The following is a 27,027-nucleotide window of genomic DNA, read 5'->3' as shown; positions in this document are numbered from 1 at the left end:
TGAGACAGGATCACTTGTCACACAGGTACAGGGCAATGGTGAACAAGATAAGATAGCACACTAGGCACGACTTTATAAGCATAGACACCAAGTGATTTTTTTCCTCATTCGTTCCACATGGTCTTAACTCTTACTCCTCTGTTGTCTGGGGCTGTTACTGCAAAACATAGTCAGAAGTTGGGTCTAAAAGATTTCTTTCCCAGTCTGGAAAAATTAAGTATGTTATAAACTTTTGGGGGAGTAGATACAGGTTCATTCTTCTGGGCAAGCTACAGGGAGGTTCAAGGGGAAAGCGGAATTGCAATTTCCAGCCAAGGAAGACGAAACCATTCAGCCTCGCTAAGCAGGTTGTCTTAGATAAAGAATTTTCAGTCCCGCCTTTAGCTGATCCAGGCCTCCAGGGCCTTCTTCAGCCTGTTGGTCGGGATGATGCCCTCCGGGTTGCTAGGTGAGCTCTCCTACGGTACATCTCTGAGCGCTTGGGTCGACTGCTGTTTGGGGTAGGGAGCCTAGAAGACAGGGACCAGGTTCAGCTCTTGCCTTGCACTTTAAGGTTTCCTGTCATTTGGAAAACTTCTCTTAGGCCCTGTGGACATCATAATCGCTCTTCAGCCTACCTATCCCCAAACCATTTTAGGCAGTACTGTTGAGAGAATACAAGCTCCACCAGTGTAGGATACCTTGTTTGTTTGGATGACCCTTTCGTCTCCCAGGCATGCATCTACCACATAGCGCTCTACGGAGCCAAATACTTCTGTGAATCCAGAACAATGGAATGGGAAAACATTTTGCAAACCTCAAAGAGATTCATACCCAGAGGTCCGATCCTAGGGTATCCGAGCTTTCTTTATTTTTTATTTTTCCCGGGCTTTCTTTAAAGCACGGGTCGTAGGCCGCTTCTGACACTACCCGGTCGTGGTCAGGACCTGTGCATCCACCCCCTTGCGGCTTTCCCTTTAGAAAGTAGGCCATGTGGGAAGAAGTTGGGGGCGGGAGCGTTTCTCCTTCCCAGGAGGAACCGGAGTCGAAGGAAGGCGCACAACTGGGGCGGAAAGCGACGAACGGTGAGGCTGTGCGGGGCATAGAGCATTCCCCCAGAGACAGGTGTGTGCTGGGGGGGGTCAGGTGCACTGCGCGGCACCCCCCCCCCCAGCGGGTACACTCTCCTCCGCCTACGAGTGACCTAATTACAAGGTGCCGGCCGCGCCCGGAGACGGAGGTGGTCACTTCAACCAGGCTACCACTCGGCACCCGTTTCTGCCCCCAGAGTGGGAATCCCACGCAATTCCAGTGCTGTTGTAGCATGGGGGAGCCGTGGGGTCACACTTCTAGTTTCTGTCATTTGATTGCAGTCGCCAGGTGAAGAGCCAGGGCGTTATCACCTTAGGGAAAAAGTCTCCGGCACGTAAGAGCCACCCTCCCACCGCGCCTGCGCCTGCGCCTGCGCCAGGTCGACGCCCGCGCCGCGCAGAACAGAGTGCTCGGGGATTAGCCCACTTCCCAGCTGCATGCACGCCCCCTGCTCGGACTCGGGCTTCCCTTCCCCCTCGGTCCCTCCCTTCTGGAGGACCACGCCCTAAAAACGAAGGTGCCTATTACCAGCCAGCTACTTTGCGCCTGCGCCTCGGCCCCTAGTTCCCGCCCCAGCTCCAGTCTGGCGGTAGATCACGGCTGGCGCTGCAGTTGCGCAGCTCGAGTCCCGGCCCTTCTACCCCTCCGCACCCCGCCGCCTCCTGACGCCGGGCGTGACGTCACCACGCCGGCGGCCGCCATTACAGAGAGGAGAGCTACGGGGCTAGAGCGGGCGGAGGAGGGCAGGGGCCGGCGGCCGAACGCTGAGGGGCGAGCCAGCGGGCCAGCGCTAGCGCCGAGCAACCGCCAGTAGCTACACAAGTACCGCGGGAACCGGCGGCGGCGTGTGCGTGTGGCCCGTGTGCGGGCGGCGGCGCGGGAGTAGCGCGGAGCGGCAGCTGGTTCGGGCGGGTGGCATCATGGACGAGAAGGTGTTCACCAAGGAGCTGGACCAGTGGATCGAGCAGCTGAACGAGTGTAAGCAGCTGTCCGAGTCCCAGGTCAAGAGCCTCTGCGAGAAGGTGAGCTTCACTCTGGCAGCGGGGGCCGCCGCGGGCCGAACCCGCCGAGAAGGAGGCGGCCTTAAGGACGGTGCAACATGGCGGAGGCTGCCGGTCCCGGCCCCCCGAGCCTCCCAGACCGGCAACCGGCGCAGCCCGGCGGCGGCTCCCGGGCGACCCGGCGCCCCCTGCCTCCCGCGCAGGGATTGGTTGCCGCTGCCGCCGCCTAAAATGGCGCCGTTCACCCGACTCCGGGGCTTCTGAGCTTCCCGGCCTTCGCGCGAGGCGAGGTGGCTGGGGGAAACGGAGGCCCTGTGGGTCAGGGTTGGGGACGGTTTTGAGATCTGGCTAAGAGGACTTGGGTTCTGCGGCGTCGGTCTCTACTGTGTGGTGGGTAAGACGCTTTTTATTTGAACTCAGGCCTAATTCTCCGGTCCCGAGTTGTCCAGAGGCTCCCCCAAAGGCAAGCTTGTAGGCCAGATCCCAGGACGTATCTAAAGGTGACACAGCTTTAGATTTACCTTGAGTGCTTTGTGTTAAACTCACCGAACACTTTTCCAGAGACTTATTTAAAGCGTGTTTTGTTTTTTTTTTTTAAGAATTTTGAAATGAACCTCTAACCTAGCTTCTACGAAGGTCATGGTGGTCGTTATTATAGGGAGAAATATAATTTAATTTTTATCGTTGGAAGAAATGGAGAATTTGGTGAGTCATAGTACATAAGGAGCTCTGGGATTGGAAATCAAGTGTCAGTTTAATCTTTGATTAGTATGCTGACCCAAATTGGGTAGTATGTAACACTTCTCTAAGCTTAACGTGTGTGGCATTTTGCCATTTATTTTTAAGATGAGAAGCATAAACTATAGTAGCAGCAAATTTTGTATTCTGCTCTTTGTTGGAAAAGGTGTATTTCTGTGGCTTTGGGTAGTGGTAGTAATAATAATAGCTGTTGACTGAGCTTTTTCTGTATTCCAAACATTGTGATTCGTATTTAAATTTACCTCACTGATGTTGAAAATGAAATGATGTAGTCTGTTTTAGTAAGTCCATTTAAAATTATCTAATTCCGATTTGTTTTTCCCTAGGGGTTGGGGAAGAAGGTTGACTGTAAATGTTTTTAAATCTTATAATGCAGTTTTCTAAAGTATAGAAAATGCTGAACTCCATCATGAATATTTTAATTTCCCTTTTCAAAATTAACTTTACAGCATTTCATTTTAGTTCCGCAGGAATTGTGGAGTATATTAGCATTTTGTGAAGAGAGGTATTGGAAAGCAATTAGGCTGACTCGTTTGTGGTTTGATGTGAAAATTAGGTTCATAAGTTTGATATATATGCTCCTAAAACAGGCTTTTTCAGAAGCTGCTCTGAATAATTGTAATTTAAGTGAGTCAAATTCAGATTTATTTACCCTAGGCCCGGACAAAGCTGTCCTAGTTGATGAGGTGGCACATCATCTCTTGGAGCTGAATTTTAATGGTAGCAATGTAGAGTCTTTTGTTACTTCTTGATCAAATGAGGAAGGATTTGTCTTAAAAGTTTAGAAATAGGCTTTTAAAAATTAATTTATAGTGGTAGGTCTTAGTTTCTAGGTACTATAACGTGACGTTTTGACGACTTCTAGGGTTTAATACTTACTGTACAAAGACCTTTGAGTCAACAGTTGGCTAGATGACTAGTCATTTGTGTAGAAAACATTGCAAGAGAGGTGGTAGTGTAATTGGAAGACCACTGTTCTGTGAGTTAGATCTGGACACTGCACCTCTTTCTATCACAGAGTAATTGTGACTGACCTTGAGGCACCCACTTGGTCCACATTTTCCTGTCTATAAACTAGAGAGTTAAAAACAGATGTTCCAGCGTCCCTCCTAATTTTCTGACATTATACAGTTCCATTTTAGGTTAGTACTTTGTTTAAATATTGAACACCTATTGCATATCCAAGATCGCTTGGATGAGAGGAATGAAAAGCAATATAAAATAATCACGCTTTTTCAAGGAACCTGTATCTAGTTGGAAATCAGTAGTAGATTAGACCACAGAAATAAGGGGTTTGTGTTGGAGACTACAGAAGGTAATGTTGGAGTTATGGAGGGTTGACTGAAGCTTGATCCATCTGGTAAAAATGGTCATTGTTTGCCACATCTTTGTGAAACTAAGATTTAGTGAGATTAATCAATTTATGCTTAAATCCCCATTGCTCATCCACTGTCAAAATTTTAATTCTTAGAACCAAAAACATGGAAATAATATTTGAAGTTAGATTTCCAAGACATGGATGCTTTTGGGGTGTATGACACAGGCTTTTTACTGTTTTTAACTTTTAAGTATTCCAACTTACAGAGCTATGTTACCCTTCCAAGCTAAATTAACTTGAAGGCAGCTTTTTAAAGTATATGGTATGAGTTAAGATGGCTGAAAGTGGTTTTTTGTACAAATCTTTCTCGTAAAACACTAGTTCTCTTTTCACTGTTAGTATCTATATGGCCAATAGCACATCTGGTGAAAGCTACATATTTTGATAATCTTGCGGGAAAAACTTTGATTAGTATAGTAGTTTTTTCTTTTTTTTTTTTTTCTCCTTTTTTAAGAAAAAATTCTTGGTGGAGATAGCTATTTGGTAATAGTTGAAATTTTCTTTGGTTATAAGAAGGAAAGTGTGTATTTATAGACAAGAGTGAATATGGTTTTTATGTTATTAGCTAGTTAAGCTTTTTTCCCAAGATGTGATGGAGGTCTATATTAAAGCCAAGGTGGTTGTGTGTGTGATATACCTTGTCATTTGGGGGAATCATAATTTGTTGATTGTTTAAAAATTTGTGGTGAGTGAAGCAATTTTGTCTGTAGGCACAGTTCTATAGTCAGTAACATTACTACATCTCTATAACTGGACTGGTATGTTTCCATCTACAATTTAAAAAAATAAATAGTATTAACTTACTTTTGCATTAACTATAGTAAACAGTCTTTTATTGTGTTCAGCAGTGGTTTCACTTAGGTATGATTTTTGGCTTTGTACCTTAATATCTTATCAAACTTGTGGAGGTGGTTGTTTGATAGCCAGATTTTTTTTTTTTTTCCAAAGGAGTTCTTTACCTAGGTATGCTGTTTTCCATTGCTGTGCAAGCACTATAAATAAAATGCAGTCATTAAGGCTTCCCTTAGTTTTAACATTTGTTACATGAGTATGGAAAAAGCAGACCTCTTCTCGTTGGATGATCTGCGAAATGTTGGACCAAGGTTAAATTCCTGTATGAAATGGGTAATATATATCTGAGTCTGTGTGCATTTAATTTAAAAGGTTGTTTGGCTCGTTTCCATAAAACTAGTTTGAATATTGAGAACAAGCAGTAGAGTAGGGGAGCATGATACAGAATATTGTTTTCATCATACTTTCACATACACAGTTCTTAACAAGTTTGTGAGAGAATTATCCTCAGTTACGGATAGAAAGCAGAGGCTCAGAAAGATAAAGTGACTTGAGTACAGGAGCTAAATTGAGATTGCCTAGGTTTATAGATTCTAAGCGCAGTGTCCGTCTTGCTTCACAGACTTACTTTTCTGAGGTAGTGTTAATAGTGAAAGATGTAGGTGAATTTGGGCCACTGAATTGTGGAATAAATAGCTCTGTTAAGGAACACATTTTTATTATTGCTTGAAAGCTTCCTATTCATGTCACATCATGTTGTCTCTGTCCTGGAGGAGGAAAGAGTAAATATCAATTTTGGTTGTGGCTAATTGCATTTGCCCCTCAAATAAGATTAGTGAGCTGAAAACCCCAGTTCACTTTCTATGTGTTCTCAAGTAGTGTAAATCATGATCTAGAGACTGAGCTTTAAAATATTCTAATAAAGCATAGCTGACATTTATATTGTTCATTATAGCTTGTTAAAATGCCTTTTTATTCCTCATAGCTTCCACAGTGAAGCCCGTTTGCTTGTGTGTATTTGGTTTTGGGTTAATTTGAGGGAGCACCAAAAAGTTGAATAGTTCTTCTGTTCAGACCCCCCACCCCCCCCCAACTCTGCCTTTTCTCTGTCAAAGCCAAGAGTTCTGTGTCTGCAACTGGGCATTAGGGCTAAGGTGAAACTCATGCAGTAGAAAGAATGATGGGCACTGGAAGAGCGTTTGGGATAGCAGTTGTATCACTAGTCTGGTGGTATTCCTTTTTAGGGTAGCAAATATTTTTCCTGTCTCATTGTAAGTCACATTTGTCAGTTACCTGTGGAGTATTTGTTTAGTTTGGAGGAGATAAGCTAGGAAAACCAGAGGACATTGGATTTGGGTTGGTGTATGGTGGGGAGGGGTCCTTTTTGAGGGTACTGAGGAGAGGTAGAAAAAGTTACATGCCATAGAACTCCTCTCCTTTTTACTCTTTTCTTTCTACTTTTAACTGTTTCTCTTATTTTGGCCTTTTTTTTCTTTACCTATCTCTCATTACCATTCTTTTCTGGAAAAACCCTTAACCTGCACTCTTCTACACAAATGAGATCTGAATTTGGCTAGAACTAGGAAGAGGAAAGATTTTATTTGTTGTTCTAAATATCTTTTCTTTCAGCTTCTGGAGCAGAAGTGATAGAAGAGCTGAGTAGAGAGTGGTCTGGTTGCCAATAAGTGGCTGGGGAGTGGAGTCTGAAAGAACTGTAAAGAACAATCTGGGAATTAACCACTTAATTTCTTCACAATACAAAGTTGCTATTGCCTATTGATATATTGGTATTGTGATTTGAAATTGGTGAACAAAGCAGTGACAGAGGTATGTGTATCTGCATCTAAACTATAATCAGCTGGTCAGTCATTCTGACACACCCTGTCTCCTCCTCTGCTTTAGTCATTTAGTTACTACCACAGAAGGGAGTTTTTACCTTTCTGTTGTTGACCAGGCTGAAAGAAGATTGTGAACCTTTGTTCTAGAGTGCCCATGGGAGATGAATAGAGTTCAATAACCTAGGTAGAGTCATATGCAAAGTGTAGTTCACACAGGTTATGGAGTGTCGGCGATACCATTAACTATGTGACTGTGTACATTTGTTTTTGGAATACATTCAACAAAAATTTATTATGCCACATTTTATGTATTATTTTCGCTATTTAGCTTTGTCTAAATAGCGTTACTGTAGGGATTTTTGGGTTTGTTTTTTGCTCTAGTAGCAGAGTTTCAGATTAGTCAGGAGGTTCAACTTGTAGACTCTAGATAGGAAAGATTTTAGAATTTTTGTGCTAGTGGTGATCAAGTGAATTGTCCTTCTCTGCCACTCATCATTTGTACACTATCAGTAATGCCTGTCTATTTCTGTGAGTGGTTTTGCCTTTCAATAAAAAGGCTTAAGAAGTGAAATGCTTTTGATTGGAGTAGAATTTAGTGATGGAAAGAACCTTAAAGATCCTCTAGGCCAAATCACCTTTCACAGATGAGGGAAGAGACTGATCCCAGAGTGGTTGAATCTCATTCATGATGATGGATTGTTGTGGTGAGAATTTTTAAACTACCATGTATGTAGCTACATTTCTCAGTTTAGTAGAGTAGTATTTTTTCCCTCTATATAGGAATGATTGGGATGGTTTAATTCATGCATGTGTATGTTCATTGGTAAAGATTAAGGCCAGTCTATTACACATGAGATACACAGCTTTTTTTTGTTTTGTTTTGTTTTGTTTTTTTATTGAAGACATAACAGCTTTAAAGAAAACGGGCATTTATTTTGGTCAGAGGCAAAGATGATTATTTGACAAAAACAGATGGGAAAACATCAAATTACATACCTTCTAATACAGTTTTAGAATTATCCCTCATCTGTGACCTTTTCCTTTCAGTTAGACCCTAAGCCAAATAGCAAATACTTGTTTCTAGAACATTACGTGGAAGGTTATAATACTTTACAAGTATAATCATACAGATTTAATCAGAGAAAACTGAAATGTTTCATAAAATATTAGAGGCATCTGTACAGTATAATTAAGGAAAGATAGGTAGTATGATGAAAGATTTGATGGTTGAAGATAACTCAAGATTCATTTGCTTCCAGGGCTAGTAATATGTCCTGTCTTACAGATCACACCAAAATAACAATCTAGCCACACAGACTGATTTATCATGAACATAAAATTTGTTTTACACAGTTATGAAAATCAAAGAAACCTACCTTTTATTCATAAAAGCAGTGTGAAGCAAAATGAAATTCTCTTAGGATATTTAAAAACTTGATTCTTGCTTGCAAATTTAATTATTTTGCTTTTTAAAAAGGTTTTCAAATGTCTTCAATTTTGCTTAAACTGAGAAGTAAAATTCAAAAATTAATTACACTTTTTTCAGTTTTGCTTCTCTTACATCCTTAATGGCTGTTGGTAGAAGATGTACTCAATTGTCATTGAAAGTATGAAATGTTAAATTTATTTGAACTACAGTTCTAGTGAACATTAGAATTAATAATCAGATTTTTTCATAGAAAAGTGTTTAACATCCAGCTCCCTATGAACAGATACTCAAAGAATATATCTGGACAATTTGTATAAGAGGAAAAATAACTGATAATAAGTAAATGTGGAATAAAAAGTTTGAACTCTAAAATGAGAAGTGCCAGTTAAATCAGGAGATAATGCTGTATCTGAAATGGCTGGAAATGGGTACAGTCTTCCATTTATTATTGCATAATAAGTTGGATATAGTCCACTTTTATAGTATATATCAAAAAATTATTAAGGTATAGGTCTTTTCAGAAGTGGACTATACAGCAGGTTACAATAATTGCTGTAATGCTGTAGGAAATCAGGTTAGTAAATATGAAACTTTAGGACACAAAATGAAGCATTGACCAGTTGTAAACTGGAAGGGAATACAAGGAAAATCAGCGTAGTTTTTCTGAGTGTGGTAGGATTGAGATAGCGATAGTCTTACAATTTCACCACTGAAATAAACAATCTCTTGACATTTTAATATTTTCCATTTCATACAAAGAATTTTATTGTAATTTTATATTTTAAAATGTTTTCTTGACATAGATGTGTTGGATGGCTTTTTCTACCATGTAGGTTAAGTAGAAATAATACCACTATTGTATGCCCTTACAGAAATTATATAAAAGTGGTTGGTGAATTTTTTTTTTCTTTTTTCTCTTTTACTTGTCTTCCTTGAAAAATCTTGGTTTGGATGATCTGTTGGTCTTTTGGTCTATTTTAAGTCTGATTTGTTTGTAATTTCGTGTTACTGTGTTGGTTAGGGATGGTTCATAGCTAAGAATGCCAAAAAAACCTATTGGTCATTGGCTGTATACTTGATGATTTTTTAGTGGGTTGAAAATAAAGTGAGATTTCTGAATCTAAGCTCGGAATGCTGAGGATGTTGATAATAAACTAATGTCCCTAAAGGTTGCTTGCTTTCCTTCAGGAGAATCTCTGAATTTTTGGATTTTAGGACAATATAAAAATTTTAACTTCTCACAGTTACTTGTGATTTACTAACTGAATAGCTTATTCCAGTTTTAACCTTGTTCTAAGACGGGTCTTCCCTTGAATTCATTCATTTCACTCTGGACCATTGACTGAATTTCAGTAGGGTTCCAATAGATGAGAAATCAGTGTGGTTCTATAATTACGCTGTTTTTTAAGACTTGATTTTAATTCTTTTTTCAAATACTATATTAACTGAGACATTTGAAGCCCCCAAAAAAATGTTTTAGGGGAAATTTAAGAAGGTTTTTGGTTGTGTGTATTTTACTTTTGCTTCCATAGTTCAAGTGCCATGAGGATTTAAATTATAGGAGTCAGAATGCCATTGAGTGAAAAGGTAGTTATTAAAAAGTTTTAAATCTCTTAATGTTAATTAAGTTACTTTGAAAGTATAGTTCTACCATTTACTTTGAGTATTAAACTAGGAAGTTGAAGTTGTGTAGCTACCTTTGAAACTGATGATTGGTGAAGACCTGGAGGCACTAAAGGTGACTCATTAGAGGTCTCATGGGTGATCCATAGAGGATGTTCTGTTAGGTGCTTCTGGGAATTATAAGGCCTGACTCCTTGTGATAGTGCAGCTCCTCTCAGACCTCTTTTTCTATAATGAGTTTTCCTGATAATCTTTCATAAGGATGTCTGCAGTGTTTATTGTTCTGGTATTTTGGGAATAGGTGTATTTTGGTGTAGTGATCACCTGAGAGCTGGTAAGTTGTGACAAAAAAAGCAAAAAGTATCTTTCAAACTGGTTCTTTGTAAGCCTGAATTTTTCTTGTTAAAATATACGTATGGTTGGCTTGCATCTGATGCATACTACTGTTTTCTCCAGGATTTAATTACAATTGTTCTGATCTGAAATTTGGTAGGAGGAGAAGAGTGAGCTTTGGCTTTCCCAGGTTAAGAATATTCACTTTATGGATACAGTGTCCTTTCTCTTTGGAGGACAATTTGGTAGTGTCATTATTTTAAAATACAAACTACTACAGATACTAATAGGTCTACTTCATAATATCTTCTTTCAGCAAACATTCCTGCATATGTATACAAGGAAGCAAGTACTAGAATATATAATGCAGCATAACACCCTCCCCCCCATGTATTGTAATCCTTCAGGAAATACTCTCACATCCACTGTGAGACATTAACCAGGTCTATATGTGTATGCATTATGAACTCTTCAGAGATTATATTGAGAGAAAAGCAGGCTCCTGAACAATATGTTTCTAGTTTAAAAATGCAAAGGAAAACTATTATTTCTGTAGGCATATAGTATATGTGTAAAATTTGTAAACAAGGTTTTGAAAGGATATACTTCAGAATGGTTAATTTTTTTATAAGAATGTATTGCTATAACTTAAAGGTTTAAAAAGTAAAATTGAAGTTACACTGTTTAAAGATAGATACACAGCTTATCACTGTGATTTGTCTAAATTAAAATAAAAGGAACAAATAGCATTTGGGCTTAATTTTCTTTTCATAATTTGAATAGAAATTTTGAGTAGATTGTAATAAGAAACAACCTTGCAGGTAAACAAGTGTCAAGAGAGATATTTTTAAATTTAACTTTTGATAAAATTAAGTGTGATAGCATCATGACAAAATTTACATGGTTTGCGATCGCGTTTTCTTACATTACTGTTGTTATAAAACTTCTGCATAAGTAGGGCCTATCATTTCATTCACAGCTATTTTCATTGTATGTGATAGGTGCTGAAAACACTAGGCTTGTTATTAATGCCGAACAGACTTAGTAATGGAATATGCCTCATGAACTTCTTTAGTAATAATACATTGGGAAGTTGGAATTACCCTAAAGAGATGGATTATATGTATTTCTTAAATGTCTCTTTTTGAGACAGTGGGATTTTTTTCTAAATTAAAAAATGCTGTATCAAATTAATAACTCATATTGCAATGTCACTGGTTGGTAAGTGTCCTGAAATAGGCTCTCCAAAATGTTTGGAGATTTGAAAATAGTAATTCTTCATATTGATTTCACCTAAGAAAGCAGTAGTGTGGGATGGGGCGGGGGGGTCTTAAAAAATCACTGATGCTTGGATCCCACCCACAAAGATTCTGACTTAATAGGGAGAGAAGTAGTTTGGGCATCTGGATATTTTTAAAGAGCTTCCCCAGTGATTTGTAATGTGCTGCTAAGGTTGCATACCTCTAGCTACCTTAAAAATGATCCTTGCCATCCTTGGTTGTCACTCAAAATGTAATGAGCAATGGCTCATTGGCAGTAGTTCTCCATGGTAATTTCACCTGCAGATTGCAGTGGGTGGCTTTCCTCTGATCAGCCTCTCATTGTACATTCTGGAACACCATTCCATATCGGCTGGTTGCATACAGAAGATGCTCAATAAATGTTGATTGGTTGTATGAAATTTAATCCATTCTCAGAACAGATTTCTTTTACCTTGCCTTAACTGAAATCTGGCTCTCCCTGAGGAAGTCAGGTAACTTCTCAAATAGTTCTCCCAGGTGGATGGGTTTTGCCTCCCTCTACTTGAGGATAAAATTCCCTGTGTTTTCTGGCTTCTGTCCTTCTTTACCTGGGCATCTTTCCTTATGGCTATTACCTATTATTTCTTCATTCTCCAGAGAACTTGGTACCAATTTCTAGGCCTATACTTAAGCTGTTGTCCTGGGAAACACCCATGGCTTTCCCCGAAGATGACCTATCCAATACCTCAGTTTAAGTTCTTGATTCCCTCAAAATATATATTCAGTGCCTTCTACATCTTGAACATTGTTCTAGTGAGGCAGTAGTGAATAAAATGAATCTGGTGAACATTTTTAAACTGTCAGTTTGTTACATGGAAATTAGATTGGAGGCAGCAAGAATGACAACAGGGGATTCAGTGTGGAGACTAGCAAAGTAATCCAGGTGAGATGATGGTGGCTTGGACCAGGGTAGTGGCAAAAAAGATAGAAGCGTATGGATTGAGATATATTTTAGAAGGAGACTAGGCAAGACTTGTCGGTAGGTTCGTCACTGAATACTGGTGGGTGACCTTTAAGCTTCACTTCATCTCAGATATCCACATCCATAGCCCTACCTCTGAAATCCTAAATCTACTCATCAAATTTTCTGCCAGTGAATATTTATTCTAATACTACTTTGATTAGACTTGTTTTCAGTCCATATTCCAGGCTCCATTCTACCCCTACACATCCTACCTGGGTGTCCACCTGTCATGGTTTGCCTGGGTACAGCTGAGGCATTTCCTGGTATGCAGGATGCAGTGTTAAAACTAGGCAGTTTGTCATCCTGCCCCCATCCCACTCTGTCCTCTTTACTTTTGGGTGCTATGCTTTAGCCATGTTAACTATCTCCTCTTAACTCACTTGGACTTTATACACGTGATTTCATCTGCCTGTATTAGATGTACTCCCATTCCCTATTCCCATCCCCTGACTGAAACTCCCACTCATTCTTTGCATCTTAGGCAATTTCATAGCTCTCCGTGTTAGTGAGCCTAGAACACTGCTGCTTACTCTATCGTGTCTTAGCACTTGGCCCTTTTGTATTGGGCTGTCTCATTTGCTGTGATATCTAGACAGTGCTCCCACCAATTACTCTCTTCCCTGTCTTTCATGGGATTTAATACAGTCTGTAATTTCTTACTTGGTTGCTTGCTTGTGGTCTTCCACACACCCTCCCCACCCCTGTGATGGGAATGATTTATCTTGTTCACTGTACCTCCAGAGGCTAGCACAGGGCCTGGCACATGGTATCACTCAGATAGTTAAGCAAGTGAGTAATTAACTCCCAGTGCACTTCACACTTTTGGGCATATAAAAATGACCAATAAATGTGTGTTTAAGTGAATGAAAGGGTTTCTACTGCATGGAATGTTACGTTGCTCTTAAAAGTAGTGTTTGAATTTGTGGTTACATGGGGGAATACATAGGATGCCAAACAGTTTCTAAAAGCAGCATAGAAACCATGTATATTGAATAATCACAATACTAAAATAAGAAGTTTGTATTTTGATATAAAGAATGTAAAAAAAGTACCGAAATATAAACAATTTTAATGACTTCCAAAAATTTTTTAAATTCAAGTATGACTAAGAAACCTCTCCTCAGAGCCTGGAATCCTGGAGTACATTATAGTTAGAACTCTAAAGCTAAGGAAGTGAGTACCTGAATGTCTTGCTCCATTTTCATTGATCTTATATGGTTGCCAATAATAATCTCTTTTAACACTTACTTAGATGGCAACTAATAGGACTAAAACTTGTGATACTAAGGAGAGGAGTGGGACTATGCGTCTTGATACTCATTTTTTTTTTCAGATACCAGGGGTGAAATAACGTGGATAGATTCCAGGCTTATCTTGCCCTCTTTCTTTTTTTTACTTTAAAACATAAATTAAACATTCTTTTTTTTTTTTTAACACGTTTATTGTGGTACAATTCCTGTAAACTACACATATTTCAGATATACAATTTGATGAATTTTGATAGATATATACACCTATGAAACCACTTCCAAGCTGAGACTGCCCCTTAAAGGACATTAAGTTTAACTAAACATACCTTTGTTAATGTTGTTTAATGCCAAGTATATTGTTGTTTTTTTTTCCCTCCATCTGTAGGCCAAAGAAATTCTGACAAAAGAATCCAACGTGCAAGAGGTTCGATGTCCAGTCACTGTCTGTGGAGATGTGCACGGGCAATTTCATGATCTCATGGAACTGTTTAGAATTGGTGGCAAATCACCAGATACGAATTACTTGTTTATGGGAGATTATGTTGACAGAGGATATTATTCAGTTGAAACAGTCACTCTGCTTGTAGCTCTCAAGGTAATTTCTATTTTATTTTTGAGCATTTTGAACTGGGTAAGACAGTCCTCTTAAATGTTCTTTTTTTCTAGTGATTTGTGGTTTTCTTCATCTCACTGTTAGCTTTTAGAATAAAACCCCACATTTAGGAATGCAGGTACTCAGGTTTGGGACTTGTAAATCATGGGTCTGTCTTTATTCTGAATGAGGGAACAAGATTTTCTAAGAATGAGAATGCTTCAGATGATTTGAAAATGGTGTAGAGGTCTGGTCAAATAGAAATTTAAGTTCAATAAATTGGGGTGTGGAGAGGTAATATAATTACCTTTCTAGAAATTTTGAAATATTATAAAGAAACATAGCAAATGTTGGAATGTTTATATACTTTTTGACATAATAATCATATAATTAAAATTTTTCTGACGAAGAAATTTAAGAGGAAAAGAGGTTTATTTGTGTGAACACATAATTGCAGCATTATCTTTAATATCAGAAAAAAATTGATATACATATATAACAATAAGTGAATATCTATAATTATCTCAGTGCAGTAGTTTGCAGCCGCTAAACATGACATAATCTAGAACAATAGAAATGGTAACTAAAGAAAGCAAGTTTTATACTGGTTGTAGCTTTGGGAAATATACAAAGGTCTGAAGATGAAACACAAATGGTAAAGAGCTTTTTAGGATGACCTTTCCCTTAAAAGAAATTATTTGACTTTACCTTTGAGGGAGAAGTTTTTATTAAAGAACATTTAAAATGATAAGATGGCTGCCAGTGTCTTCTAGTTTTGGAGAAGCAGTGGGATGTGGTTTTGGCAAGACCTGAATTTTAGGCAATTAATAAAATGTGTTTATGAAACTTCTAGTCTGAATCATGTAAAGTACTACAAAACATTTTTGGAGATCATTATGTGTTGCATCTATAAATTGAAGGAGTTGATTTAAATGATGAAAAGTGTGTGTGAGAGCAGCCTTACAGGTTAACCTGTACTTAAAGCCCAGGATGAAAGCACTCCTCCCAGTGCTTTGAGGAGGAATGAATATGCTACCTTTAAGAATTCATGTTTGAATGTGTTACCTGCTGATTTGTGCCACTACCACCCCACCCCTAAACTCATGTTGAGGTCCTAACCCCCAGTACCTCTGAAAGTGACTGTGTTTGGAGATACGGCCTTTAAAGAGGTAATTAAGGTAAAATGAGGTGATACAGGTGAGATTTAATCCAGTATGACTGGTGTCCTTATAAGAAGAGATTAGGACACAGATACAGGGCGAAGATGATAAGAAGATACATAGAGAAGATGGCCATTTTCTAGCCAAAGGAAAGAGACCTTCAGAAGAAACCAAATCTGTTGACAACTTCATCTTGGACTTCTAGCCTCTAGAACTGTGAGGAAATAAATTTATATTGTTTAAGCTGTCTAGCCTGTGGGAGTCTGTATAGTAGCCCTAGCAGACTAACACAGGGGGAAGGAAGCTTCAGCAAACAGTGCTGAAACAATTGGGTATCCATATACAAAAAATGAACTTAGATACCTCATACCATACAGATGGATCAAAATCAGTCATAGACAGGAATATGAGTGCTAAAACTGTGATACTTGTAAAATAAAACATAGGAGAAAACATGTTTGTAACCTTGGGTTTGGCAAAGATGTCTTAGATGTGATACCAAAAGCACAGTCCATTAAAAAAATTGATAAACTTGACTTCATCAGAATTGATTATTTTGTTCTTCAAAAGACATCACTAAGGAAAAAGTACTTGTATTCACATTAAAAAAAACTGCAATAATTCAAGAAGACAAATAATTTTAAAATGGACAAAATCTTTGAATAGATATTTCACCTAAGAAGGTATATGAATAGTCAGTCAAATAAGCAGATGAAAAGATGCTCAAACATCAGTCATCAGGGAAATGCAAATTAAAGTCACAATCAGACCCATTAGAATGACTTTCATCAATAAGGCTACTAATACCAAGTGTTAAGTGAGTTTGTGGAGTGATTAAAACCTTAAAAATTTACCCAAGAGAAAAGAAAGCGTATGTTCACACAGAAACTCAGATGCATTATGATCATAGCAACATTGTTCATAATAGCCCAAAACTAAAACAATACAGATGTTCAGTCTACTGGTTAATTAAAAAAAATAATCCCTATATAGCTGTACACTGGAATACTGTGCAACAATAACAAGAGACAACTGATCCATACACAGATGAACCTCAAAAATAAGTTTGCTAAGTGAAAGAAGCCAGACACACAAAAAGCTGCATGTCGTGTGATTCCGTTTATATGAAATTTCTAGAGAAAGCAAATCTCAAGAGAGGATCAGTGGTTGTTGCTGGGAGTGGGAGTCAGGAGTGACTCCAGACAGGCATAAGGGGTCTTTCTGGGGTAATAGATTCTAAAACTGGATTGTGATGTTTGTTGCATAATTGTATAAAGAAATTCGTGGATGGAGTTTTACATCTAATGATTATGCTTGGTATAAAGTTGGTGGTAGTTGAGGTGGGGATGGCAGAAAACCCATGGATAAATACTTGTAGATGTGTGGTTTCAAGTTTTGTGTGTTGTGAGGGCATGAGACTTTTCCAGCAAAATTAGAACTCTGTTTCCCTGTAAAAAGTTTGCTTTGTTGCCATTTGGCTTTTGAAGGAGCCTGCTGTTTATGTTGACTTCCGTTTTGTTGTTTCAGGTTCGTTATCGTGAACGCATCACCATTCTTCGAGGAAATCATGAGAGCAGACAGATCACACAAGTATATGGTTTCTATGATGAGTGTTTAAGGAAATACGGAAATGCAAATGTTTGGAAATACTTTACAGATCTTTTTGACTATCTTCCTCTCACTGCCTTGGTGGATGGGCAGGTATGTAGATCTTCTTAAAACTTACATTGCTGATTATTTTCAAGAATCTGCTTTCTTAACATTGAGGTTGTAAGTAACTGATTTATCCATTCTCACATCCCTTTGAGGCTCTTGAAGTGCCACCTTTGTATCAGGCACTGGATTGTATGTTGGGACCACAGGGATGGAAACTGTAGCCCATCCATCTTCTCAGGCTGTTTTTGAGCACATCTGGGAGATGTAAATTGCTATTTACTGGTTTAGATAGAGGAGTACACAGAAGAAATTGCAAGAAAATTATATGAGAAGGATGATAACAGTCTATGATGAGGGTAAGGTCAGAAAAGTGTTTTCTTGGAGGAGCTGTTTGGAGTTTGGGTGCAGTAAGGATGGCTAATCAGGAAGGGAGGGAATGTATTCTGTAATTTAGAGTAGGATGGAAGAAAGAAAGACCCTGCAGAAACAAGCCTGGTTTCTGGCAGAACACAAAACACTGGTAGGAAGGGGAGGGTATAGCTCAAGTGGTAGAGCGCATGCCTATCATGCACAGGGTCCTAGGTTCAATGCCCAGTACCTCCTCTAAAAATAAATAAATAAATCTAACTCCCCCCCCCCCAAAAAAAAAGCAAAAACAAAAAAACCCAAAACACCGTTAGGACCAGGTGATGAGGGTTACTACTGCCTGCAGTTTTGTCCAAATGCTTACAGTTTCTTTTAGGTGAGGTTAATGTTGTAAACCACTCTTTTCAGATCTTCTGTCTACATGGTGGCCTCTCACCATCCATAGATACACTGGATCACATCAGAGCACTTGATCGCCTACAAGAAGTTCCACATGAGGTATTGACTTTTATTGTAATAAAATCCTTTCTTTTCAGAAAACTTTTTAGAGAGAGGAAATACTTAACTGTAACTTAGTTCATTATATGTATTTTTCTTGTTTAATTCTCAAAAATGACCCCCATGTGGTCTGAGCACTCTTGTCAACCCCATTCTTCAGAAGCTAACATCAAGAAACCTGCCATTCTTGTAACAGCTCTGGGACTGGGTTTAGGACCTACGTGATGGTTGTCTTCAGAGCTTCTGCCTTAACTACTGAATTGTACTACCTAACATTGAAATTTGCATATTGTGTATAGGTAGATTAATTAATTAGGGATTTTTGCTATTGGAACTTAGCTTGTTGATGTAGGCTATGTCTCTTAAAGACATCTGGAAATAGTTTCTTACTTATTTGACATAGATATTTGACTAACTGCAAAACCCTTTACTGTTTTCATCAAACACCACTCAGTGTGACTTAGTGTAGGATGCTGCTGCTGCTGAATTACTCAGATCATGTATTAACCATTTTTGCAAGAGGCAGTTTAAAACTTAACTTGCTTTTTAGGGTCCAATGTGTGACTTGCTGTGGTCAGATCCAGATGACCGTGGAGGTTGGGGTATTTCTCCTCGAGGAGCTGGTTACACCTTTGGGCAAGATATTTCTGAAACATTTAATCATGCCAATGGCCTCACGTTGGTGTCTAGAGCTCATCAGCTGGTGATGGAGGTACGTTCTGTTCTTTGACACTTGAGTTGCTTTTTAAGTAAACTTGATGAAGGAAGATATTAGGGAATTTTAAATTGTATGACATTAATGGAAAACATGCCATGTATTCCTTCCAGTGAGTTTGCCATTATAGCCTGAGCCTTTTCAGTAGATGCATACTAGAATTAAAATCTGAAGTTTTTGATCATAATGAAATTCGTAGTTGAAATGTTTTCAGAGAATTCTTAATGACTGAGGTAGTACTTAGGACTTAAGGCTGGGAAGGTAACTTAGGATTTAAGGCTAGAAAGGTAAGATGGGTGAGAGGGAAATGTAATATTTTATGATCTCAATTTTGTTTATTTCATATATTTAACCTGTATGTATGGAGAAGAGATGGGGAAGAAATATACCAAAATGTGGTCCTTTGGATGTGAGGATTAAAGGTGATTTGAAAGAAGAAACTAAAGTGAAATGGACTAAATTTTTAGCATACAGCATTGATTAGCATACTTAAAACATTAAGGTTCTGTTTAAATCAATATGACATATTATCAGTAAAGTCTGACTTTGCTAAAGATGAGTGAAAGAAATTTGTAGAGTTACATAAAAAGTAACTCATGCATTCAGGTGGACTTTGAGGGAATGAGGCTGGAGTTCCTAGAGGCAGTACCTTTGTACCTGGGCAGTACAGATAATGCCTATACTGACTGAGGAGAGAATTAATAGGTTCTGGTCTCCAGGATTGTGTATCTACCTCTGCAAGGAATGGCTGTATACTCATTTATGAATCATGTTCGGGGTCAATGAGGCTGATGAGTCACTGTTTACAGAAGGTCAGATCTATAAGAAAAGAAGTTTATTCTTGTGTGTTTGGTACTGTTTTTTTAAGGGTTTTCTTTTTAAAGTAAATTAGTTTTGTACTTTTGGGGAAAATAAATACTTTTTTTTTTTAAGTTGTGCGGAGTATAGAAAATTATTAAATCATCCAGAAACAAAGAAAATAATTTTGAGCCTTTTTGTGTGGAAGGGGAAGTCTTTTTTCTCTTGAGAGTAGTCACGTTTAATTGTGTAAATAAGGAAGTAAAAAGGTTTTTTTTCTGTTTTTTTGTTTTCCTTGTAGGGATATAATTGGTGCCATGACCGGAATGTAGTAACGATTTTCAGTGCTCCAAACTATTGTTATCGTTGTGGTAACCAAGCTGCAATCATGGAACTTGATGATACTCTAAAATACTCTTTGTAAGTATCTACATCTGAGTTGTTGGTTACCATTAATTGAATTAATTTTAATGGAAGGTTTAAGAGTTGAAGAACTCATTCTAAATCCAGATTCCAATTTGATTTTTAAATTTTCTTTGAAACACATCAGTAGAAACCTAGACCCTGATACGAATTAGTGTTTTAACTTTTAAAATCCATGTTTTTATTGGAGAGTTACTATATCCTGAGGATGAGATTATAGATAACAGTACATTAGACTCTTTAAGTTTTATTATTTTAGTAGAACCCTTCTTTCATTTGGTCTTAGAAGGAACCACGACATATAAAAACATAGCCTCTTTGGTTGAAGTTCCCTTGGTTTCTTTGAGGAGGCGTGCAGCTAGAAGACCCTTATTACATGCGTGATTAGGTTAGTTAGGGTTCATGAGGCTTTGGATAGGGGAGGAAAGTGTGTGAAGCTTGCATGGGGGGATGAAGTGTACAGCATGGGAAATGTAGTCAATAGTATTGTAATAACTTTGGTGACAGGTGGTAACTACACTTCTCAGTGATCATTTTGTAATGTATAGGAATTTTGAAACACAGTGTGGTACACCTGGTAGTAACATAGTGTTGCAGGTCAGTTATACTTCAGTTTTTTTTAAAAACTATTTTAAAATGTTTGAAGTTTGAAAGACTAATATTTTTTATTTTAATTGTCAGTACATTGATGTGGGTATAAACAACAAGTATGTTCTGTTTTTCAGCTTGCAGTTTGACCCAGCACCTCGCAGAGGCGAGCCACATGTTACTCGTCGTACCCCAGACTACTTCCTGTAATGAAATTTTAAACTTGTACAGTATTGCCATGAACCATATACTGACCTAATGGAAATGGGAAGAGCAACAGTAACTCCACAAAGTGTCAGAGAATAGTTAACATTCAAAAAAACTTGTTTTCATACGGACCAAAAGATGTGCCATATAAAAATACAAAGCCTCTTGTCATCAACAGCCGTGACCACTTTAGAATGAACCAGTTCATTGCATGCTGAAGCGACATTGTTGGTCAAGAAACCAGTTTCTGGCATAGCGCTATTTGTAGTTACTTTGCTTTCTCTGAGAGACTGCAGATAATAAGATGTAAACATTAACACCTCGTGAATACAATAACTTCCATTTAGTTATAGCTTTACTCAGCATGACTGTAGATAAAAATAGCAGCAAACAATCATTGAAGCTTAATGAACATTTTTAAAAATAAGTACCAAGGCCTCCCCTCTACTTGTGAGTTTTGACATCGTTTTGTTTATTTTCAGGGATACCGTTTAATTTAATTGTATGATTTGTCTGCACTCAGTTTATTTCCCTTCTCAAATCTCAGCCTCATGTTGTTCTTTGTTATTGTCAGAACCTGGTGAGTTGTTTTGAGCAGAACTGTTTTTTTTTTTTTTCTCCCTCCTGTAAGACGATGTTACTGCACAAGAACACTGCAGTGTTTTTCATAATAAACTTGTGAACTAAGAACTGAGAAAGTCAAATTTTAATTGTATCAATGGGCAAGACTGGTGCTGTTTATTTAAAAGATACATCAATTGATAAATTTTGGAATTTGTAGAATTATAGGTAAAGAAAAATAAAAATCAAGGCCACTACATCATCTCTCTGGTAACTCCTTGACATTCTTCAGATGAATTTCAGGATTTATTTGTAGTCCAGATAGTACAATTTGTCACATGGCCAGTGCGCTGTTCGTGGGTTCTTCCTGCATTTTGTTTGTAAGAAAGGAAATGAAATCTGTGTGCTACTTCAGAAAGATCTGATTGTAAAACAATTTAAATTGAGATTTAAGTTTCTTGAGTTTTGTTTTGTAATAAAACAGCATGTTTTCAGGTAGAGCTTAACAAACTAATGTATCTACTTATCAATCAGTGCAGTTTCTGGTTATAAATATTGCTGTGTATGTAACATGGACCCTTTAAAATGATTGACAGATGGGTAAAATTCTTAACCAATATTTGTACATTACTTGTCTTGTGATCTTAGAGTTAAATTTGTCTCAGTTAAGAAAGCTGTTTAAAGCATTATCCTGGATTAAGCTCTTTAAGTGGTATTCCTTAAACTATTGCTGGATCATGGTTTAGTGTTATGTACTTTCACTCAAGGACAAAACTGGCATTTGAAATGAAGTTGCAGTGATAAGCACTTAATGAGTTTTTCCCCCCTTTTATCCTTTGAATAGGATTAGGAAGCTAAAACAGTTCTTCTGTGGAAACTAATACTTGATTGTCTTAAGCTACCAGGGTAAACTTCAGGACACTTAATCATGAATTGTGTGAGTGTAGTAATAAAGTTTCTTTGCTTTGTACTGTGTTGAATTTGGAACTGATGAGGAAATTTTCACATTTTTCTGAAGATGCTTGAAGAAAATGCATACATACACATTGTATATGTATTTTTTTAATGGTCCACTTTCTTGTTTTTTCCTGTTGTAATTGACAGCATTTTTGTAGCTTTGGTTAATTGTCCCAAAAGTCTCCATTTTGTTTTATTATTTGATGCTTTCATAAGGAATATATTTCTCTCCTTTTCATTTTGTCACTTCATGCCTTTTCTCTCTGACTGAAAAGATAGTTTATTAACATGCAATAGCAATAATCCAGTGTCTGAGTGATCTAGGTACCAAGCAGCTCTTTTTCAGGTCCTGTAATTAAAATTGGCTCCAAAGCAACCCATGTAATAGAGACATGTTACTGTTACCCTAGTACATATTCTCTAAAGTAAACCTTGTGGTTAGCAGAAAAAGGCTTGTGGCCATACTGTCCTGGGTTTAGAATGATTGCCATAGTTTAATTTGTCTTAATTGTAGTAACCTCCCTGATTATGGAATGGGTAAAGAAAATGTAAGTGTAGCAGTTTCCTTTAAAAATATATAATTGGGGTTGCTGATTTGTCAATTAGAAACATTAAAATAGAATTACCATTTTTATAAAGCTTCTTGTTCAAAAAAATGAGTGTTTTTTGAGTATTCTAAACCGAGAATTTGGAGAAATTTGCTTTGGAACTTACTTTGTAAGGGTAAAATGAACTGGTAAAACAATGTACTCATTTCTTAGGTTGACTATCCTAAGCAAACATAGATGACTGTTTTTCCTTGGTTGCAATAGGTATGTTTTAAATGAAAGTATAGTGTGTCAGTATTAGATTATTTTTCAGAAAGACTTATTTAGCTTTAGCTTTGTAGGAAAAGGATGGTTATTTCTATGGTTCTTAACCTGGATGCCCAGAGATTCTAATTTAAAGTGTTAGGAGGAAGGCCCAAGTATGGGTATTTTTAAGTTTCCCAAGTGGTTTTAATTTATATCTAGGCTTACGAACCATTGCTCAGAAATACCAAGTTACTCAATTTAGTTTTCTTGTCATAGTGCCATGCCACATTTATCAATAACGTTCCTAATTTACATTTTAAAAGAATCACTGCTCAGTTTCCTAACTATACATTTAAGAATAATGGTTTTTGTGGTAATTGGTGGTGGTTTGGGCTTTGGCAAATAATTATAATATACTATGTGAGTGTTACTTTGTTTCAGTGGTAACTTTTATCTCTCCTGTATAATAAGCAGCCCCTTACTTTCAACCATAATGTGTCACTAGAAATAAACCTTAGAGTTTAGTAATAGTCTTGTTTGTTATGAGGTAGAGTCTATTCCCATGAGCTAAAACTTTATTTCATTTACAGGTTTAATCTGTTCTCATACATTCTTTGACATTACTAGCTTTTATAGACTTTTTAAAAAGTTAGGTTCTTTTTCCCTTTACAGTTGTACATTTATTCTATTGAATAATCCTTGGGGGGAAGACGGTAAAAAGATTTTCATTTAAATATTTTAATGGAGGTACTGGGGATTGAACCCAGGACCTTGTGCATGCTAGGCATGCACTCTACCACTAACCTATACCCTACCCCCTGAATAACCTTTTGAAGGTTGTAGGTGTATTATTGGACATGCCTGATGTTCTTGTTTGCCTCAATTATAGTTTAAGTCTTATGTCTTATGATTATAAGTATGTTTTATTTCTGGGTTTTTGGGGGGTTTTTTTGTATATATTAATTGCACAGGTATTGTCATGCAGACAAAAGTGGTATGTCACAGAAATGGTACTGTTGGCTTGAAGTCCTAGTGCTATCCTATAAATAGATTACAATGTTCATTTAGCATCTGGTGTATAAATTCAAGGGAAGGAAAATGAGGATTATGGGTATGTATAATGTACAAATTTGCTTTAAAGTTGATGAACATACAAAAAGCACTGATAACCAAGAGTAATTGGATTGAGCAACAAACCCCAGATTTATGGTTCTTGTCATACTCAACCAGAATTCCTCTTTCAGGAGTTCAAAGAGGAGAGTATTATAGCTAATGATTGAATGCTGAAAAAAAGGCCATTTTTGTTGTTTTGGCTTTCTGTCCCTGTTGGTTTTTATTTTTTTAGGCAAAACAAATTTTCATGGCTTAAGTTTAATTGTAAGTGGTTTGTATCCTCAACAGGTTTGGGATAATTAGGTGGTCTATTAAGTTTTCTCTGCCAGAAATGCTGCGAATGGGGCAGACCATTTCATGTGGCTACTTAGATCCTTGGGAATCTCTTGAGAAAGCATCAGCCATCCCGATACTGTCATTAGGAAAGCCTCCGCAGGCATTAATGGACAGTAACTGATATTTTCTTCGAAGAGATGGTTTAGCAGACTTCGCGTAGTGGTAGGTTGCAGCCACCAGCAAGTCTGTTGCCTGATGGTGGAAGTCGAAGACCAGAATTGTGTGATAGAAAAGTTAAAAGTGCTTGATTTACAGATTAGGAAGACCAAAGTGAAAGGTCAAATTCAAACTATTATAAATGCCAAAGGCCTTCAAGCACCTCTGCCTCAAGGCTTAGTAATATATTTTAGCTGCAAGGAGACATGGTGATCTAATTTGGTGTAGGTTTGCAGATGGAGAACTCCTTCACTGTGGCAGTGGTACCTAGTGGGTAGTGGGAAAGTCAGGTTTTGTAAAACCTGGTCAAGGGTAAACCTGACTCAAAGCTTGTCTCAGGAAAAAAGCCAGGCTATAAGGTACGGGGAAACACCAGATGTGAAATGTGTAGAATATGCCCTTGCTGTTGGGTCCAGCTTTCCTTTCAAGGTAAGTCCTTTACCAGCAGCAGTGGTGGATCTGGGTGTGTGTTGAATGTAGCAGGCAAGAGGAGTGGGAGGAGAAGCTATATAATTTTGGTTTTAAGCAGTCTTTATTTCCCGTAGTCATATGCAAAAGGTGAATAATCTCTCTACCTTGGTCCAAATAAAACTGTCATTTTAATTTTAATCCTTTCAATGATCTGTGATTAAAAGTAGACCCAATGACAAACATAAGCCCCAGTTCTGTGCTCCCTCCCCATAGCCACATTAGCTGGTTGTAGAAAAGGCTGGAGAGAGGATGTTCAAATATGGATCAAGGTCTTGGGGTGGCAGTGCCTCTGAAAAGCTCCAGGTGATAAGAGATCTTGTTATGGCCTCTTCGTTTGGTGCCACTGCAGCATATTCTGTCCTTGGCTCTGGATTTCTTTATTTTTATTTTTTTAATTGAAGTAAACTGATTTATAATACTAGTTTCAGATGCTGGATTTCTTTAAAACAATGATTGTATTGTAGGCCTTTGGGTTTTTCCAACTTCACCTCAGGTCTTAGGAAAAATAATCCTACTTTAGAAGTCAGAAGCCAGGATTTTAAAAGTAGGGCTGGGAATGTGGTAGATGACTTGGAGTTTCATAATGAGTGCATTGGTTTAAGCCACCTCTTGGAAGTACTTTGACATTTATGCTGTCAACCTGAGTGGCAGATGGCCTACATCATTAGGTATGTCAGAAGACTGCAGAGTAAGTGATTTGTAGCTTCTGAAATAACATAAATTTGATGTAGTCCTAAAGCAGTAGCTGATGTTCTGAAGTAAGTCATTGTTCCTGAACATACTCATTTGTGAATGAGAATAGAGTGCTGAAATGACCATTACTGTAAAGGGTTTTGCTGAATTCAAAGTGGTCAGAAGAGTGTTAGGTATTGGACCTTAAGGCCTTGAAATGGCAGAAATAGCTAATAGTGAATAATCTCTAACCCTGAGCATTTCCCATGTGCCAGACATTTTATATGGATCATTTTATTGAGTTGTCTCAATAGTTTTGAAGGGATGGGAAGGTAAAGCAGTCTGACCCAAGTCCTCGGCTTTCAGAAAGCATTAGAATTCTCTTTCCTTTGCTGAATTTTGTGTTTAGTGATCTTTGAAGGGTGGGCAAGAGGCTACACAGCTTTTGAGTCTAGGGAAAGTGATGCATGTGTGTGTGCTCGCTCACCTGACCCTGCTTCAGTTAAGCTAAATAGATGGGAGGCCCTTTGGGAATCGTAGTTAGGGAGACACTGGCTCTCTTGAGTGTTGGCCAAAATCAAGTATTCTAGTCACTGCACTCCTGAAGCTTATGGAATGACTTGACTGTTTCAAGGACATTTGTATCAGCCAGATTTGGGAAGACAGTTGAGGCTGACCAAGGAAATGATTTTCAACTCACTGCCCGCCACCACAGCCTGTTCTTGAAAATAAAGGAAATTTCACAGTGGGCTTAGATTGACAAATGTATTTCAAATGAAGAGGAAAACGTATTGTTTATTTTGAGGAGGTATGAATAGAGTGGAATATCCTACCCCCACCCCCACCTTTTTGAAGACTTTTAGAGTTTGGTTCACAGAAAAATTGAGAAGATAGAGGTTTCCTATATGCCCCTCCCCCACATATGCATAACTTTCCCCATTATCAACATCCCCTAACAGAGTTGTACTTCTGTTAAAATTGATAAACCTACATTGACATAAATCACCTGGAGTCCACAGGTTATATTAGAGTTCTCTCTTGGTCTCGTACATTCTGTGGGTTTGGACATGTAATAATGACATGTATTCACCATTGTAATATATGTAGTATTTACACTGCCCTGAAAATCCTCTGTGCTCTACCTATTCACCACCCCACCCTAGTCTGTTGCATATAAGTGAAGTAAGTCTCCTTTTTCTCCTTGGAAGTCCAGTTGATTTTGGAG

The 27,027-nt window shown here is 38.0% G+C and overlaps 2 protein-coding genes across 11 annotated transcripts in view; both read left to right on the top strand.

Annotated features, from left to right (window-relative positions):
* The window catches only part of CDKL3 (cyclin dependent kinase like 3), an 85,355-nt gene extending 71,239 nt beyond the window's left edge, over nucleotides 1-14,116 (top strand). For all 10 annotated transcript variants that reach the window (XM_032476752.1, XM_032476767.1, XM_032476756.1 and 7 more), the window contains one exon: nucleotides 6,631-14,116. In XM_032476752.1, the coding sequence (XP_032332643.1) occupies nucleotides 6,631-6,664 (34 nt within the window). In that variant the 3' untranslated portion in view covers nucleotides 6,665-14,116. The remainder of the gene's footprint in view (nucleotides 1-6,630) is intronic.
* On the top strand, nucleotides 1,743-22,273 carry PPP2CA (protein phosphatase 2 catalytic subunit alpha). The gene is made up of 7 exons (XM_032476768.1): nucleotides 1,743-2,093; nucleotides 14,125-14,334; nucleotides 17,019-17,192; nucleotides 17,922-18,011; nucleotides 18,562-18,723; nucleotides 19,826-19,944; nucleotides 20,673-22,273. Exons 1-7 carry the CDS (start codon nucleotides 1,992-1,994, stop codon nucleotides 20,743-20,745), a joined length of 930 nt encoding a protein of 309 aa, XP_032332659.1. The 5' UTR covers nucleotides 1,743-1,991; the 3' UTR covers nucleotides 20,746-22,273.
* The last annotated feature ends 4,754 nt before the right edge of the window (nucleotides 22,274-27,027 follow it).

This window comes from Camelus ferus, chromosome 3 (genome assembly GCF_009834535.1).
Source record: "Camelus ferus isolate YT-003-E chromosome 3, BCGSAC_Cfer_1.0, whole genome shotgun sequence".
Taxonomy (NCBI): Eukaryota; Metazoa; Chordata; class Mammalia; order Artiodactyla; family Camelidae; genus Camelus; species Camelus ferus.
This window is presented reverse-complemented; position numbering and strand designations above follow the sequence as displayed.

What these genes read in the sequence shown, in the direction of transcription:
- PPP2CA (XM_032476768.1), top strand. Translation starts at nt 1,992, where the DNA reads ATGGACGAGAAGGTGTTCACCAAGGAGCTGGACCAGTGGATCGAGCAG. An exon ending in CTCTGCTTGTAGCTCTCAAG is followed by an intron (nt 14,335 to 17,018) that starts GTAATTTCTATT and finishes TTGTTGTTTCAG; the next exon opens with GTTCGTTATCGTGAACGCAT. An exon ending in TACAAGAAGTTCCACATGAG is followed by an intron (nt 18,012 to 18,561) that starts GTATTGACTTTT and finishes CTTGCTTTTTAG; the next exon opens with GGTCCAATGTGTGACTTGCT.